General features: G+C 37.4%; 1 protein-coding gene across 2 annotated transcripts in view; it reads left to right on the forward strand.

The window, feature by feature from the left end:
- Nucleotides 1-13,432, forward strand: part of Kntc1 (kinetochore associated 1) — an 88,819-nt gene that overhangs the window by 60,186 nt on the left and 15,201 nt on the right. For both annotated transcript variants that reach the window (XM_040289539.2, XM_021729351.3), the window contains exons 43-51: nt 1,033-1,142; nt 3,313-3,520; nt 4,802-4,891; nt 7,191-7,362; nt 7,447-7,505; nt 7,617-7,833; nt 9,776-9,849; nt 10,114-10,324; nt 10,439-10,548. In XM_040289539.2, the coding sequence (XP_040145473.1) occupies nt 1,033-1,142; nt 3,313-3,520; nt 4,802-4,891; nt 7,191-7,362; nt 7,447-7,505; nt 7,617-7,833; nt 9,776-9,849; nt 10,114-10,324; nt 10,439-10,548 (1,251 nt within the window). The remainder of the gene's footprint in view (nt 1-1,032; nt 1,143-3,312; nt 3,521-4,801; nt 4,892-7,190; nt 7,363-7,446; nt 7,506-7,616; nt 7,834-9,775; nt 9,850-10,113; nt 10,325-10,438; nt 10,549-13,432) is intronic.

Raw genomic sequence — 13,432 nt, forward strand, 5'->3', positions numbered from 1 at the left:
TAACAACCCAGTGAGAGAACTTAAGACAAAGTTTTCATTGTCCTTTACTTTTGGGGAGAGAAAATATATGTATTGACATAAATTTTGGTTATATTAAGCACACAAGGAAATAGGACCTTTGCTTCATTTCCTTTTCCATATATTTTTAAGGAAGTTAAAGAGAAACTTGACATTTTCATCTGCTAGCTTTCTCATTCATAGGTATGTATCTAGTATCAATTGACATTTATGCTGTCTTAGACCTAGTGTTTAGCCTTGTATTATTTTTTTGGTTTGGCTGCTGTTATTTAGTTAATGTGTATACGAGCATTCCATACTCTTAAGAACACCTAGTGGGGAAAAGTAAACTACCATTATTTTATTTTTTTTAAACAGCCCTTACTTTTGACTTTGTAAAACAACAAACAGAACCTTGATTTCTTTTCCAAATATGTAAAGTTTTATTTTACTTACAAACATTGACTCATCCAGGAGGATAACCACTGCAGAAGCAGTTATGTGTTTGGAAGCCTAGTTCCCATGCAGTGGTTGGGTGTGTTCCACAGACATTAACACCCAACCCCTGCTGATAAAGAGGCAAGGGTTCAGGCGGCTCAGGAGTTTTGGCTCCATAGCCAGATTCCTCAAGTCTCCCAAGACTGAGTTGCATAGCATGTTAAAAACAAAAGTGGAAAGAGCCATTTAAAAAAGTGTCTTTAAAGCTGGGGCTATAGCTCACTTGGTAGAATGCTTTCCTAGCATGTGTGAGGCACTGGGTTCAATCCTCAAAACTGCATAAAAATAAAAAAAATAAAGGTATTGGGTCCATCTCATGGAGATATATATATTGTGTGTGTGTGGTGCTGGGGATTGAACCCAGGGCATTGTGCATGCAAAGCAAGCACTCTACCAACTGAGCTATAGCTCCAGCCCTAAAAAATATTTTTTTAAAAGTGTCTTTAAAAAAAAAAAGGAGAGTAAAATAAGAAATCATATCATTGTCCTTATTTTGATACATTTCAATTCAGAAGGTCCTTTTGTTCTTATTTCTAGATTTCTTTTCAGCCTGTTTTCAGGCAACATATTCTCACCAAGAAAGACCTCATTAAAGCTCTCGTGGAGAACGTAGATGTGGACACGAGCCTTATTCTGGAATACTGCAGGTGATTCTTTAAACTTCAGTGTATGTTTGCTGTTATTTTAATGAACTGGTGATCCTTACTACAAGGACACAATAATCAGGTGATTATTACTCATGGTAGACTTTTTCTGTGTTCTTTTGCTCACAGCCAAAGTGAGTAAATCCAAAGTTAAGTTCTCTTGTGATGTCACCCTTTAAATTCACTGTGTGATATTTCTTGAACTTGCCTCATACTAAGCATCCCTTGAGGCCCTTGACTTAAAAAATACAGGTTTCCCGGTCTTTCCCTGGTAGTTCTGCCTGAGCAGGTCTGGATTGAGACCCAGAATCTTGGATCTTTTTGGGGTTTTTTTTTTTGTGTGTGTGTGTGTGTGTGTTTTTTTTTTTTTTTTGAGAGAATTTTTAATATTTATTTTTTTAGTTATTGGCGGACACAACATCTTTGTTTGTATGTGGTGCTGAGGATTGAACCCAGGCCGCACGCATGCCAGGCAAGCGCGCTACCGCTTGAGCCACATCCCCAGCCCCAAGAATCTTGGATCTTTAATAGGAGCTCCAGATGATTCTTATGATCAGAAAAGCTTGGGGATAGTTTTCTCAGTACTGTAGTGCCTTTTACTATGAGAATTGTTCCAAGACTTCCAGTGGCTGCCTACAACTGAGGAAAGTACCAAACTCTATCTATATATACTATGTATTTTTTTTCACTCTAATAATGAAGACAACTATTAAGTGACTAACAAGAGGGTAACATATAAATGAGGTTTCATCTCTTGCTTAGAATAGCAGGCAACTTAAAACATAAGTTGTAGCTGGGCACATGGCACATGCCTGTAATCCCAACAGCTTGGGAGGCTGAGACAGAAGGATCGAGAATTCAAAGCCAGCCTCAGCAATTTAGTGAGGCCGTAAGTAACTCAGTGAGACCCTATCTCTAAATATAATACAAAAAAAGGATGGGGATGTGGTTCAGTGGTTAAGTGCCTCTGAATTTAATCCCCAGTACCCAAAAACAAACAAACAAAAAACCCCATAAATTGTTTATTTCTAGAATTGTACATTTAAATTTTTTTTGGACTTCTGTTAATCATGATAACCAAAACCTTGGAAAGTAAAACTATGGGTAATGGGAGCTACTGTAATCCCACATCTAAATCACATTAACCTAGGGAACAAAGTACACCTTTCTTTTTTTGAGATACTGAAGTTTGAACCCAGAACCTAGCACATGATTGGCAAATCTTACCAAAGAGTTACATCCCTGAATCCTTGGTCTTTTTCTTTTTTTGGTACTAGAGGTTGAACCCAGGGGTGCTTAACAACTGTGCCACATTTCCAGTTCTTTTATTTTTTTATTTTGAAAATAGAGTCTTGCTAAGTTGCTTAGAGTCCTCACTAAGTCACTGAGACGGGCTTTGAACTTGTGATTTTCCTGTCTTAGCCTCCCAAATCCCTGGTATTACTGGTATCTGCCAAGTGTCCTTTTCTTTCTTTTTTTAAATAATAACTTTTCTTATTATTTTTTAGTTGTAGTTGAACACAATATTTTTATTTCATTTTTATGTGGTGCCGAGGAGCGGACCCAGGGCCTTGCACTTGTTAGGCAAGCACTCTATCACTGAGCCACAATCCCAGCCCCTCTTTTTTTATATATATATATTTATTTTAATTGTAGTTGGACACAATACCTTTATTCCATTCATTTATTTTTATGTGGTGCTGAGGGTTGAACACAGGGCCCTGAGCATGCTAGGTGAGTGCTCTACTGCTGAGCCACAACCCCAGCGCCCCCAGCATCCTTTTCAAATTTTATATTGAGACAGGGTCCTGTTAAATTGCCCATGCTGGCCTGGAATTTGTAATCCTCCTGCCTTAACCTCCCAAGTAACTGAGATTACTGATGTGTGCCACTGCACCTGGCTTAATATCAGATTTTCAAAAGGCAGTGATTAGCTTTAATCACATGTAATTCATCTGATCTTACGGCTGGGCACTAGGAAGGTTAAATCACGGTAATGGGAGCACATACCTGAGTTATTGGTCAGAATTGTGGCATTCAGAACTATGGCATGGAAATGCATGCACGGGGGACATGAGCGTGGAACTGGTACCTCTCCTAGCATATTTCAGCTGGACTGTGATGCAGCTCTTTAAACTGTTCATTGAAACACTGCTCCTGATACCTCTTCTAGCACATTTCAGTTGGACTGTGATGCAGCTCTTCAACTGTTCATTGAAACACTGCTTCTTAACACTAATGTCAAACAAAGCCAGGGAGACACAAACCGAAAGTCTACAAAGCAGCAGCATTCAAAACTCCTGGCCAAAGTCATCGAAATGGTTCCTCTACTGACGAGCACAAAAGATTTGGTCATCAGTCTTATTGGAATACTACATAAGGTGATGAACAGAAAGTGAATATATTGGGTCATCTCCAATATCCCTCCCACCCTTAATCGATACATAAAATAACTGGATTTATAAGTTGTATTTTTATAAACTTTTAATATAATTTAATACAACAATTTTTCTTTCTTACCTTTTTTTTCTTTTTTCCAAAATGGAAATGGCCTTTTCTCCACAAATTTTTAAGAATAGTATATATTCTTTAAATAAAAATCAAATTAGAAGGTATAAATCAGAAAAAGAAACTTTCTCTCCCTAGATATAAAATATTAGTAATTTTGTGTAATGACTATTCTATACTAAATATACTATCCTTAGAGTAGTAACTATCCTATTTATTTATTATTCCGTCATATAGATAAAACATACTATATTTAACCAGCCTTTTATGGATGGACATTTGAAGTATTTGTAGTTGTGTAATTATAAATTGTTTTAATGAATGTGAATATCTTTTTTTTTTTGGTGAAAATCTTTATACATGTATTTTTTCCTTCTCTTGTCTGATTATTTTTTTTAGGAATCTGAGAGTTAGAATTTTGAAGGCATTGGGTAATTTGATGGAATCAAATTGGAAGGCAGGGATTATGAGATTGTAAAGCTGCAGGAAATTTTTTTCATTTTATATTTTTCCTGTAATTCAGCCAAAAGTCATACAGACTTGCTAAAATTTTCTAGGTATAATAAACTGTATTCACACTTAGTTTTTATGTGACTTTAGATAGCATTTAAAAAAATAGAAGAATTAACGGTGAGTGGGCAGAAACAAAGAACAAAAAGAAATGTGTCTCTTCTTTTCATGATTATATATATAGAGTACCCAATTAATTCTTGTATTGTAGTAATAGAGCTAAAACAGAATCCTCTGAGAGACTTTTCATAGAGTCCCACAATTACAGCTAAGTCATTTCCAAGAAAAGGCCAATTTTTTCTGTTCTAATTTTCCCATCATCAAGTGGAAGAAGTAGAACTTAAGTTTCAAAATCAAATTGAAATTTTTGTCCTACGTTCATTATTTCTATGTATTTAGTACCCTCAAAGCATTTTTCTTTATAAAAACAACTTTACTTTATGTAGCTTTTTTGATTTTAAGACATTTTAAATCATATTTACTAAAATTGAGATCATTTTTTAAAACTTTAGTTTTAGTACAAAATAATAATTTAAGTTGTAGTGTATTGATTTATAATCATAATCTATATCAGTGAATATTATTGAATAAAACTATTGGCATTACAGGATCTTCTCACAATGATATATTTTTGTTTTATACAGCTGGACCCCTATGACTATGAAATGATTGAAGTTGTCCTGAAAATTATAGAAAGAGCTGATGAGAATATAACCAATATTAATATTAATCAGGTATAACAAATACATTAAAAATTGAAAAATCATCTTCATGTTTTTATTTAGATCATAAATTACATTATTTTATGTCTTTCTGGATTATCCTTTAATCCCCCCCTTTTTTTTTTTTAAAGAGAAAGTGAGAGAGGAGAGAGAGAGAATTTTTAATATTTATTTTATTTAGTTCTCGGCGGACACAACATCTTTGTTGGTATGTGGTGCTGAGGCTCGAACCCGGGCCGCACGCATGCCAGGCGAGCGCGCTACCGCTTGAGCCACATCCCCAGCCCCTTTAATCCCCTTTTAAACTCCACATTTTATTCTAGATCTTTTTCTCTAAAAGGAATCCAATACTAAGATTTTCATGCTGTCCATATTTTATCAATTGTTGTCATCCTATTTTTCCTGTATTGAGGTGATTTTAATCTGCTATTCAAGAGCATGAAGTCACTAAAGCATTAATTGTGAAGAATTAAGGCAACATTATTTGCTATCTAGAAAAGGACATGGTGCTCAGTTAGATTGAGCTTTGTGTATTCATAGGTAGGTCCTATTAATTCTATTTTTCTTTTGCAGTATTATTAGGAGTTAAACCTAGGATTTCATGCATGATAGGCAAGTACTGTACCACTAAACTACATCTCCAGACCTTTTATTTTTTCTTTGAGACAAGTTATCCCTATGTTGCTGAGGCCAACCTGAAACTTGCAGTTCTCCTGCTTCAGCCTCCTGAGTCACTGAGATAATAGGTGTGAGCCACCAGACCTGGCTCAGCACTCTCAAATCTTTTTTTTTTTTTTTTTTTTTTTTTGGTGACGGGTACTGGGGATTGAATTCGGGGGCATTCAACCACTGAGCCACATTCCCAGCCCTGTTTTTTATTTAGAGACAGGGTCTCACTAAATTGCTTAGCTGGCTTTGAACTCAATCCTCCTGCCTTAGCCTCCCAAGCCACTGGGATTACAGGGGTATACCACCATACCCAGCAGTACTCTCAATTCTATTTCAGTACTTTTATTAACTTCTTTTTTCTCATTTCAAAAATGTATTTATATTTTTTTGAGGTACTCAAGTATGCCAGGCAAGCATTCTACCACAAGCTACATTTCTAGTCCCTTTCTTTAATTTTTTTTTTTTTTTTGGTGCTGTAGTTAAACTCAGACATGCTTAACCACTAAGCTAGATCCCCAGTCTTTTTATTTTTCATTTTGAGGAAGGGTCTCGCTAAGTTGCTAGGGTCTCATTCATTTGCTGAGGGTGGCTTGGAACTTTTGATCTTCTTACTTCAGCCTCTTGAGTCACTGGGATTACAGGCCTGCACCACCATGCTTGGCTCATTAACTTCTTTAATCATTTCTGAATTTTGGTTCTAGTGGCTTGTATATTTTTTATTTATTTTTTAAAATATTTTTATTTTATTTTTTATGTGGTGCTGAGAATCGAACCCAAGGCCTCGCATGTGTTAGCAAGCGCTCTACCGCTGAGCCACAATCCCAGCCCCTTGTATATTTTTTAAAATTGGATTTTAAAAATATAAGAAAAATGGTTGATTCAAAAGGTTATATAAGCCCTAAAACAGAAAATATAAGCATAAGATGGACAAAGGACATAGAAAATTAATTTTAGATATAAAACCTCTGTTTTTAAAATTAAATCAAGCTTGGCATCATGGTGTGTAGCCATCATTCCAGCTATGTGGGAGGCTGAGGTGGAAGAATATCTCGAGCTCAGGAGTTCACGACTAGGCTAGGCAACATTGTGAGACCCTGTCTTAAAAATAATAAATAAAATTTAAAAAATAAAGTAAATTCAAGTATTTTTATAGTAATATCTCAACACATTCAAAGAGTACATCAAAGCTGTGTTCTGTGACACATGCCCATAATCCCAGCTGTTTAGAAGTCTGAGGCAGGAGGATCACAAGTTCAAAGCCAGCCTCAGAAATTTATCAAGGCCCTAAGCCTTGATAAATAAATAAATAAAATGGGCTGGGATGTGGCTCAGCAATTAAGCACCTCTATGCTCAGTCCTCTGTACTAAAAAACAAGAGTATATCAAGAACTGCCAGTCTCATTTACAAAACATCCTGCCAACAAGGTTCTACTGTTTTTTTCTATTATGATTTCTTCAATAATGGTATTGATTTTGGCTTATAAGGATTTGATTACAGGAAAAGTAGAAATGTTTTGCTGGTCTTTGTGAAAATGACACTGTCTAAAGAATGGCAACCTAGGGTGGCACAGAATTAGAAAACTTTGAGACAGTGTAGGATTGGGTCCTTCTTACAGGAAAATGCTTTCTTATTTTAATGCAGGCATTGAGTCTTCTGAAACATTTGGAGTCATACAAAAGAATTTCCCCTCCTGTGGACCTAGAATACCAATACATGTTGGAGCATGTGATCACTCTGCCATCAGCTGCCCAGACTAGACTGCCTTTTCACTTGATATTATTTGGCACAGCACAGAACTTCTGGAAAATTCTCTGTATGTTTGTTAATATATGGAATTTTTCCAACTAGCATACAGTTTTCTCTCAAGCAATTTATATTCTTTTCATTTCCTTTCTAGCTTCAGAGCTCAGTGAAGAGTCCCTCCCAACCCTGCTCTTAATCTCTAAATTAATGAAGGTAATGGATTAAAACCCCGTAAGAGGCTTCTTCGTGCTATAATAATCCTAACCCCGAGGACAAATACTTTATTCCTTTCATATAAAAATTTAACTTCCTTTTTTTCTGAAGTTTTCTCTAGACACTCTCTACGTGTCTACGGCCAAACATGTTTTTGAAAAGAACTTGAAGCCAAAGCTCCTGAAGTTGATACCAGCTAAGTCCTCTGCACTGATGAACAGGGAAATAGCTAAGATCACTCAGACCATCGAGTCCTACCTGCTGTCTATAGTCAACCCGGAGTGGGCTGTGGCCATTGCCATCACTCTCACCCAGGAGATACCAGAAGGTACAGAATCTCCTATAATTGGCCTTAAAATGGTAAACTGGGTTTTGTTTTTGTTTTTCAGTAGTAGGGATTAAATCCTCAGAGGTACTCTTAACCACTGAGCCACATCCCAGCCTTTTTTTTTTTTTTTAATTTTGAGACAGGGTCTTGCCAAGTTTCTTAGGGCCTTGCAAAGTTGCTGAGGCTGGTCTTAAATTTGCAGTTCTCCTGCCTCAGCCTCCCAAGCTGCTGGGATTATAAGCGTGTGCTTATAGTTTTGGGGTTTTTTTTAATTGAAAAATTGTTATTTATTTGACAGATAACTTCTGAATTAATATAAAGAAATGTCAATGGCTTGTATGTACACTAATTCAAACATTTTCCCTAAGCACCAACTAGAGCATTTTCCAGTCTTTTCACCAAAAACATCTTCATCATTGAAAGACTGCCTGAAACTTAATTAGTTTATTTAGGTTTCTAAGTAGGAAACCCAAAGCCGCCAATCAGAGCTGCTTCTTTTTTTTTTTTCCAAATGTTTATTTTTATTTTTATTTTTAAAGAAAGAGAATTTTTTTTAAGTTTTTTTGAATTATTTTTTAATATTTATTCTTTAGTTTTCAGCGGACACAACATCTTTGTATGTGATGCTGAGGATCGAACCCGGGCCGCACGCATGCCAGGCGAGCGCGCTACCACTTGAGCCACATCCCCAGCCCGAAAGAGAATTTTTTAATATTTATTTTTTAGTTTTCTGTGGACACATCTTTTTATTTTATTTTTATGTGGTGCTGAGGATCAAACCCAGGGTCTCGCACATGTTAGGCGAGCGCTCTACAGAGCTTCTAACATGATGATCAGGTTAAACCTTTAAAATTTGAGTAAAAATAACTTGTAAAAGTTTTATCTATATATTCCAAATGAAGGGATCTGCTGGCCTTAGACTGATAATCACAGGTCATCAATCCACAAGCCAAATGTTATTGCACAGCCCACCAACAAAATGAGTTACAAGTACATACAAAGTAAGTGCAAAGTATCACATAAAATTTATGTTCTTGTATATTCAAGGGGAGTGATACCTAATTCCCATTGGCATACAATGCAACAAGGGGCACAGATACAGATACCTTCACTCCTTAGCAAGGACAGTGCTCTAGAATGAAGTAGTGGCTTCGTGGACCAAGTGGCATCCAGACCCCACCAGGAACATGAGTGGATATTGAAGCATGTGGGTAGGAATCGGTGCTGGAGAGAGCAAAATGAACCAAGACAGAGTCCCAGACCTGCTGACTATTCAGAAGGCAGTGGAGTGTTGGTACTGGGTGCAGGGGTGTAATCTAACAAGAGATGCCATAAGAGGGCTAAATACCTTCACCAACAGAGCCTCCACATGCTCTCTGTGGATACGAAGTAGCTGAGGATTATACTTCAGGTCACCCTTGACCCTGGGCCCTTGTCCTTGGAATCAAATTCATGAGCAAGAATCTTCCTTCACATAAACTGTCTTTTCTCCAAAAAGTAAAACAAAAACACAAGCAAACAAAACAAAACTGCAAGAGAATCAGATTTTGACCCTCCCACTTGACTTGTGTCCCAGCTGCCCTGCTAGGGAGATGGTCTGCTGTTGCTCACACTGGTTCATTGCTGCAGAGCATCCAGCTCATTGTGTGTATATCTAACTTGTAAAGAGCCAAGAAATGAGGTGTAGTGGTAGATGGTACGGTCACACATGCACATACAGGCAAGAGAAACTTCTGGAAGAAACATCAGAATCTCGGGAGCAGGATTGGGAGCTAATGAGTGTCCTCTTGGACTCTGGCTTTTTGCTTTGATCCTTCTCTCCTGCTTACCTTTTCTTTTACTGAGTTCCCATTTGTATAATTTAAAAGTACTTGATCATTTGACTAAGCAACATTGTCTTAAAAGGATTCAGATTTGTTCATAGATCTCTTTATCTTTTTAGGCTCCTTCAAGATGTCTAGTTTGAAGTTCTGCCTGTATTTAGCTGAGAGATGGCTAGAGAACATCCCGCCTCAGGTGTGTCTAAACTAGAAGACTGAAGATTCTGCGCTCTCTTTAATTTGCACTGTGCTTGCCTAGTACATCTTCTCATCCTGCTCTGGTGCCTGAAGTGGAGGAGGAAGACCATGGCTTTGAATGGGAGATGCTTCAGGATACAGCTGAGGAAGGGAGGGCTGTGATCGATAAAGATGGAATCTTAGCCTCTGCTGAGATTTACAAAATAAGTTTTGTGAGATTTATAAATTAAGTCTCTTCTTTTTGCTTGCAATTTTTCAAAAGGATGAAACGCGTGAAAAGGCTCAGGCTTTGCTGAAGAAGCTACATCTGCAGTTCCGGCGCTCAGGCACAGAGGCTGTGCTCATAGCTCATAAGCTGAACACTGGGGAATATTTAAGGGCGATCGGGAAGCCGGCACACCTCATTGTCAGCCTGTATGAACATCCCAGCATAAATCAAAGATTGCAAAATTCATCTGGCAAGGATTATCCTGGTGAGGACCAAGCTATTTTTGGATCCAGAAAGAACTATTGTTTTGAATTCTGGTTATCTAATATTAAAAACTCAACTTACTCTTTTTTAAAATTCTTTATCTTGGATATCTTAGATATTCATGCAGCAGCTAAAGAAATAGCTGAAGTGAATGAAATTAATTTGGAAAAGATATGGGACATGTTGTTGGAAAAATGGCTGTGCCCCTCAACAGCACCTGGTGTGGTAGGTACACACTGGGCCCCAGGGGTCATGGAGTAGCAGCAGACATAATCTTGTGTAAAAGAAGTGGTCTATTTTTTGACTTGGATTCATGTGTCTAATTCTTTATTTTGAAATAATTCAAAATGAAACATCATTCTTAACATTTTGCCATATTTGCTTCATCACTTTTTTTAAAATTTTTTTTTAATTTTTTTTTTTAGTTGTTGATAGTCCTTTATTTATTTTACATGGTGCTGAGAATCAAACCCAGTGCCTCACACATGCCAGGCAAGTGCGCTACCGCTGAGCCCCAGCCCCAGCCCTGTTTCATCACTTTCTATATACACAGATTTCTACCCATTTGAGTAAATTATGTATGCCGTGCCCCTTCCCCACTAATGTTTAAAATTCTTGTTCTTATGGATTAAGTGTTTTTATACACTTAATCCATAAGAACAAGGATTTTCTCTAGACCACAGCGTAATTGTCAAAATAAAAAAAAAAAAAAATTGTCTCTGGGGGTGGTGGCACAGGTCTGTAATCCTAGCTGCTGAGGCAGAAGGAGTGCAAGCCTCAGCAATATTTAAAATATAATTAAAATGTCTTAAAATATAATTAGAGAAAGGACTGAGATACAGCCCCGGGTTGAATGCCCCTGGATTCAATCCCCAGTACCAAAAAAGTTGGTGTTGATGCAACACTCAGATTTCCACTTCCATCTCACAGTTTAAGTTGTCCCAACAACATTCTTTATGATACTCCCGAGCCCCTGGGTCCAAGACCTGATCCACAGCTATGCTCTGTGTTTGTCAGAGCTTTTTTTTTTTTTTTTTTCCCTTCTTTTCTTTCTTTGTAATACTGAGGATTGAACACATTTCTTAAGACAAGATCTCACTAAGTTGCCCAGTCTGACCTCGAATTTGCAATCTTCCTGTCTCAGCCTCCAGAGTTACTGGGATTACAGAGGTGTACTACCATGAACAGCTTTGAGGTTGTACATTTTAGGCAAGAATAGTACATAGGTGATGTGTTTCAGTAGGTCACACCAGGAAGCACATAATGTCGTTTTTAGAAATAGTGTAATTAACATCTAAAGTTTTTTATGGGATTCAGTGGTAAAAATCCAGAATTTTTGCCAGGTGTGGTGGTGTACACCTTGAACCTAAGACCTTGCACATTGTTAGGCAAGTGCCCTACCACTGAACTACACTACCAACCCTTTGCTTGGTCCTTTTAGAGCAGTTAGTTGTACCTTTGTCCAAGCAAGAGAGAGCTCCTGGTGTGTCTAGCTGTAGCAGCCAGATGACCGGTAATCCCAGCTGCTTGAGAGGCTGAGGCAGGAGGATCACAAATTCAAAGCCAGCCTCAGCAAAAGTAGGGTGCTGAATAAAATACAAAATATACAAAATAAGGCTGGGGATGTGGCTCAGTGGTCACGTGCCCCCTCACTTCAATCCCGAGTACCAAAAAATCCAGAATTTTCTACATCATTCTGAATTTTTAGGTAGAATTTAATAAGTAAATTCTGTAATTCTTTATCTACTAAGGTAAATATCCTTGGAAAAGAATCTACCTATAAACAAAGTATAGCTAACATGGCATGACATTAGGCATTTATTTTTTTAATTATTATTATCATCATTTTTATTGTTTGATGCCGAGGATTAAACCCAGTGCCTGGAGCATGCTAAGTACTCATTCTACATTCTATTGCTGAACTATAGCTCCAGCCCTAGATGGTGGTTTGTTGTTGTTATTGTTGTTGTTTTGGTACTGAGGATTTAACCCAGGAGCACTTAACCACTGAGCTACATCTCCAGCCCTGTTTATTTATATTTTGAGACAAGGTCTCACTAAGTTGCTGCGGCTGATCTAGAACATGCAGTCCTCAGCCTCCCTAGTCACTGGGATTACAGACATGTACCGCCACACCTGGCTAAGTTTTTAATTTATAGTTTTTATACACTTAGTATTCAATTCAAGAAGTATTTTTGTAAAAGTATTTACAAGAGCAAAGACAGAGCGTCAGTTGAAAGACAGAAATTAGAAGTATATCTTGGTCAAGAGAATCTGTGGTTGCCTGTAGAAGTCAGCATTTAGAGATGTTTCAATTTACACATAAATTCAAACACCAAATGGAAGGTTCCTTCACACTGGGAACCATAATTGTACTTTAGTAGTTCTTTATGACTATGAGCTGAATTAATGAATTAATTTTAAATTAATGAATTTAAAATTCCTGGAGCCCTTATCTTTTAAAAATTTTCTAACAAAGCCAGGTACAGTGGTGCACACCTGTAATCCCAGCAGCTCAGGAGACTGAGACAGGAGGATCACGAGTTCAATGCCAGCCTCAGCAACTGTCAGGCTCTAAGCAACTCAGTGAGACCCTATCTCTAAATAAAATACCAAAAAGGGCTGGGGATGTGGCTCAGTGGCTGAGTGCCCCTGAGCTCAATCTCTGGTCCCCTCACCCCCAAAAAAATTTTTTTTTCCTAACAAAGCTAAGTTCCATGGGGCTGGAGATGTGGCTCAAGCCGTAGCGCGCTCGCCTGGCATGCGTGTGGCCCAGGTTCGATCCTCAGCACCACATACAAACAAAGATGTTGTGTCCGCCAATAACTAAAAAAATAAATATATATATTAAATTAAAAAAAAGCTAAGTTCCAGAAAGACGGGAATATTTATTTTGTTTGCTCAGGCAACCCATATACTGAGAACAGGGCCTGTCTCATAGTAGGTGCTCAGTAAGTATTTATTGTGTGAGTGGTTGTGATAAAATCATCATTTGAATAAAAATCTTTTCATAAAATAATTTTGTACATAGAGTTTTTTATGTAGATTTTCATAAGATGAAAGTTTGTATAGTCACAAACTTAAGTTTCTATAACTTTTTTTCCTTATT

Source organism: Ictidomys tridecemlineatus, chromosome 2, assembly GCF_052094955.1.
Source record: "Ictidomys tridecemlineatus isolate mIctTri1 chromosome 2, mIctTri1.hap1, whole genome shotgun sequence".
Lineage (NCBI taxonomy): Eukaryota > Metazoa > Chordata > Mammalia > Rodentia > Sciuridae > Ictidomys > Ictidomys tridecemlineatus.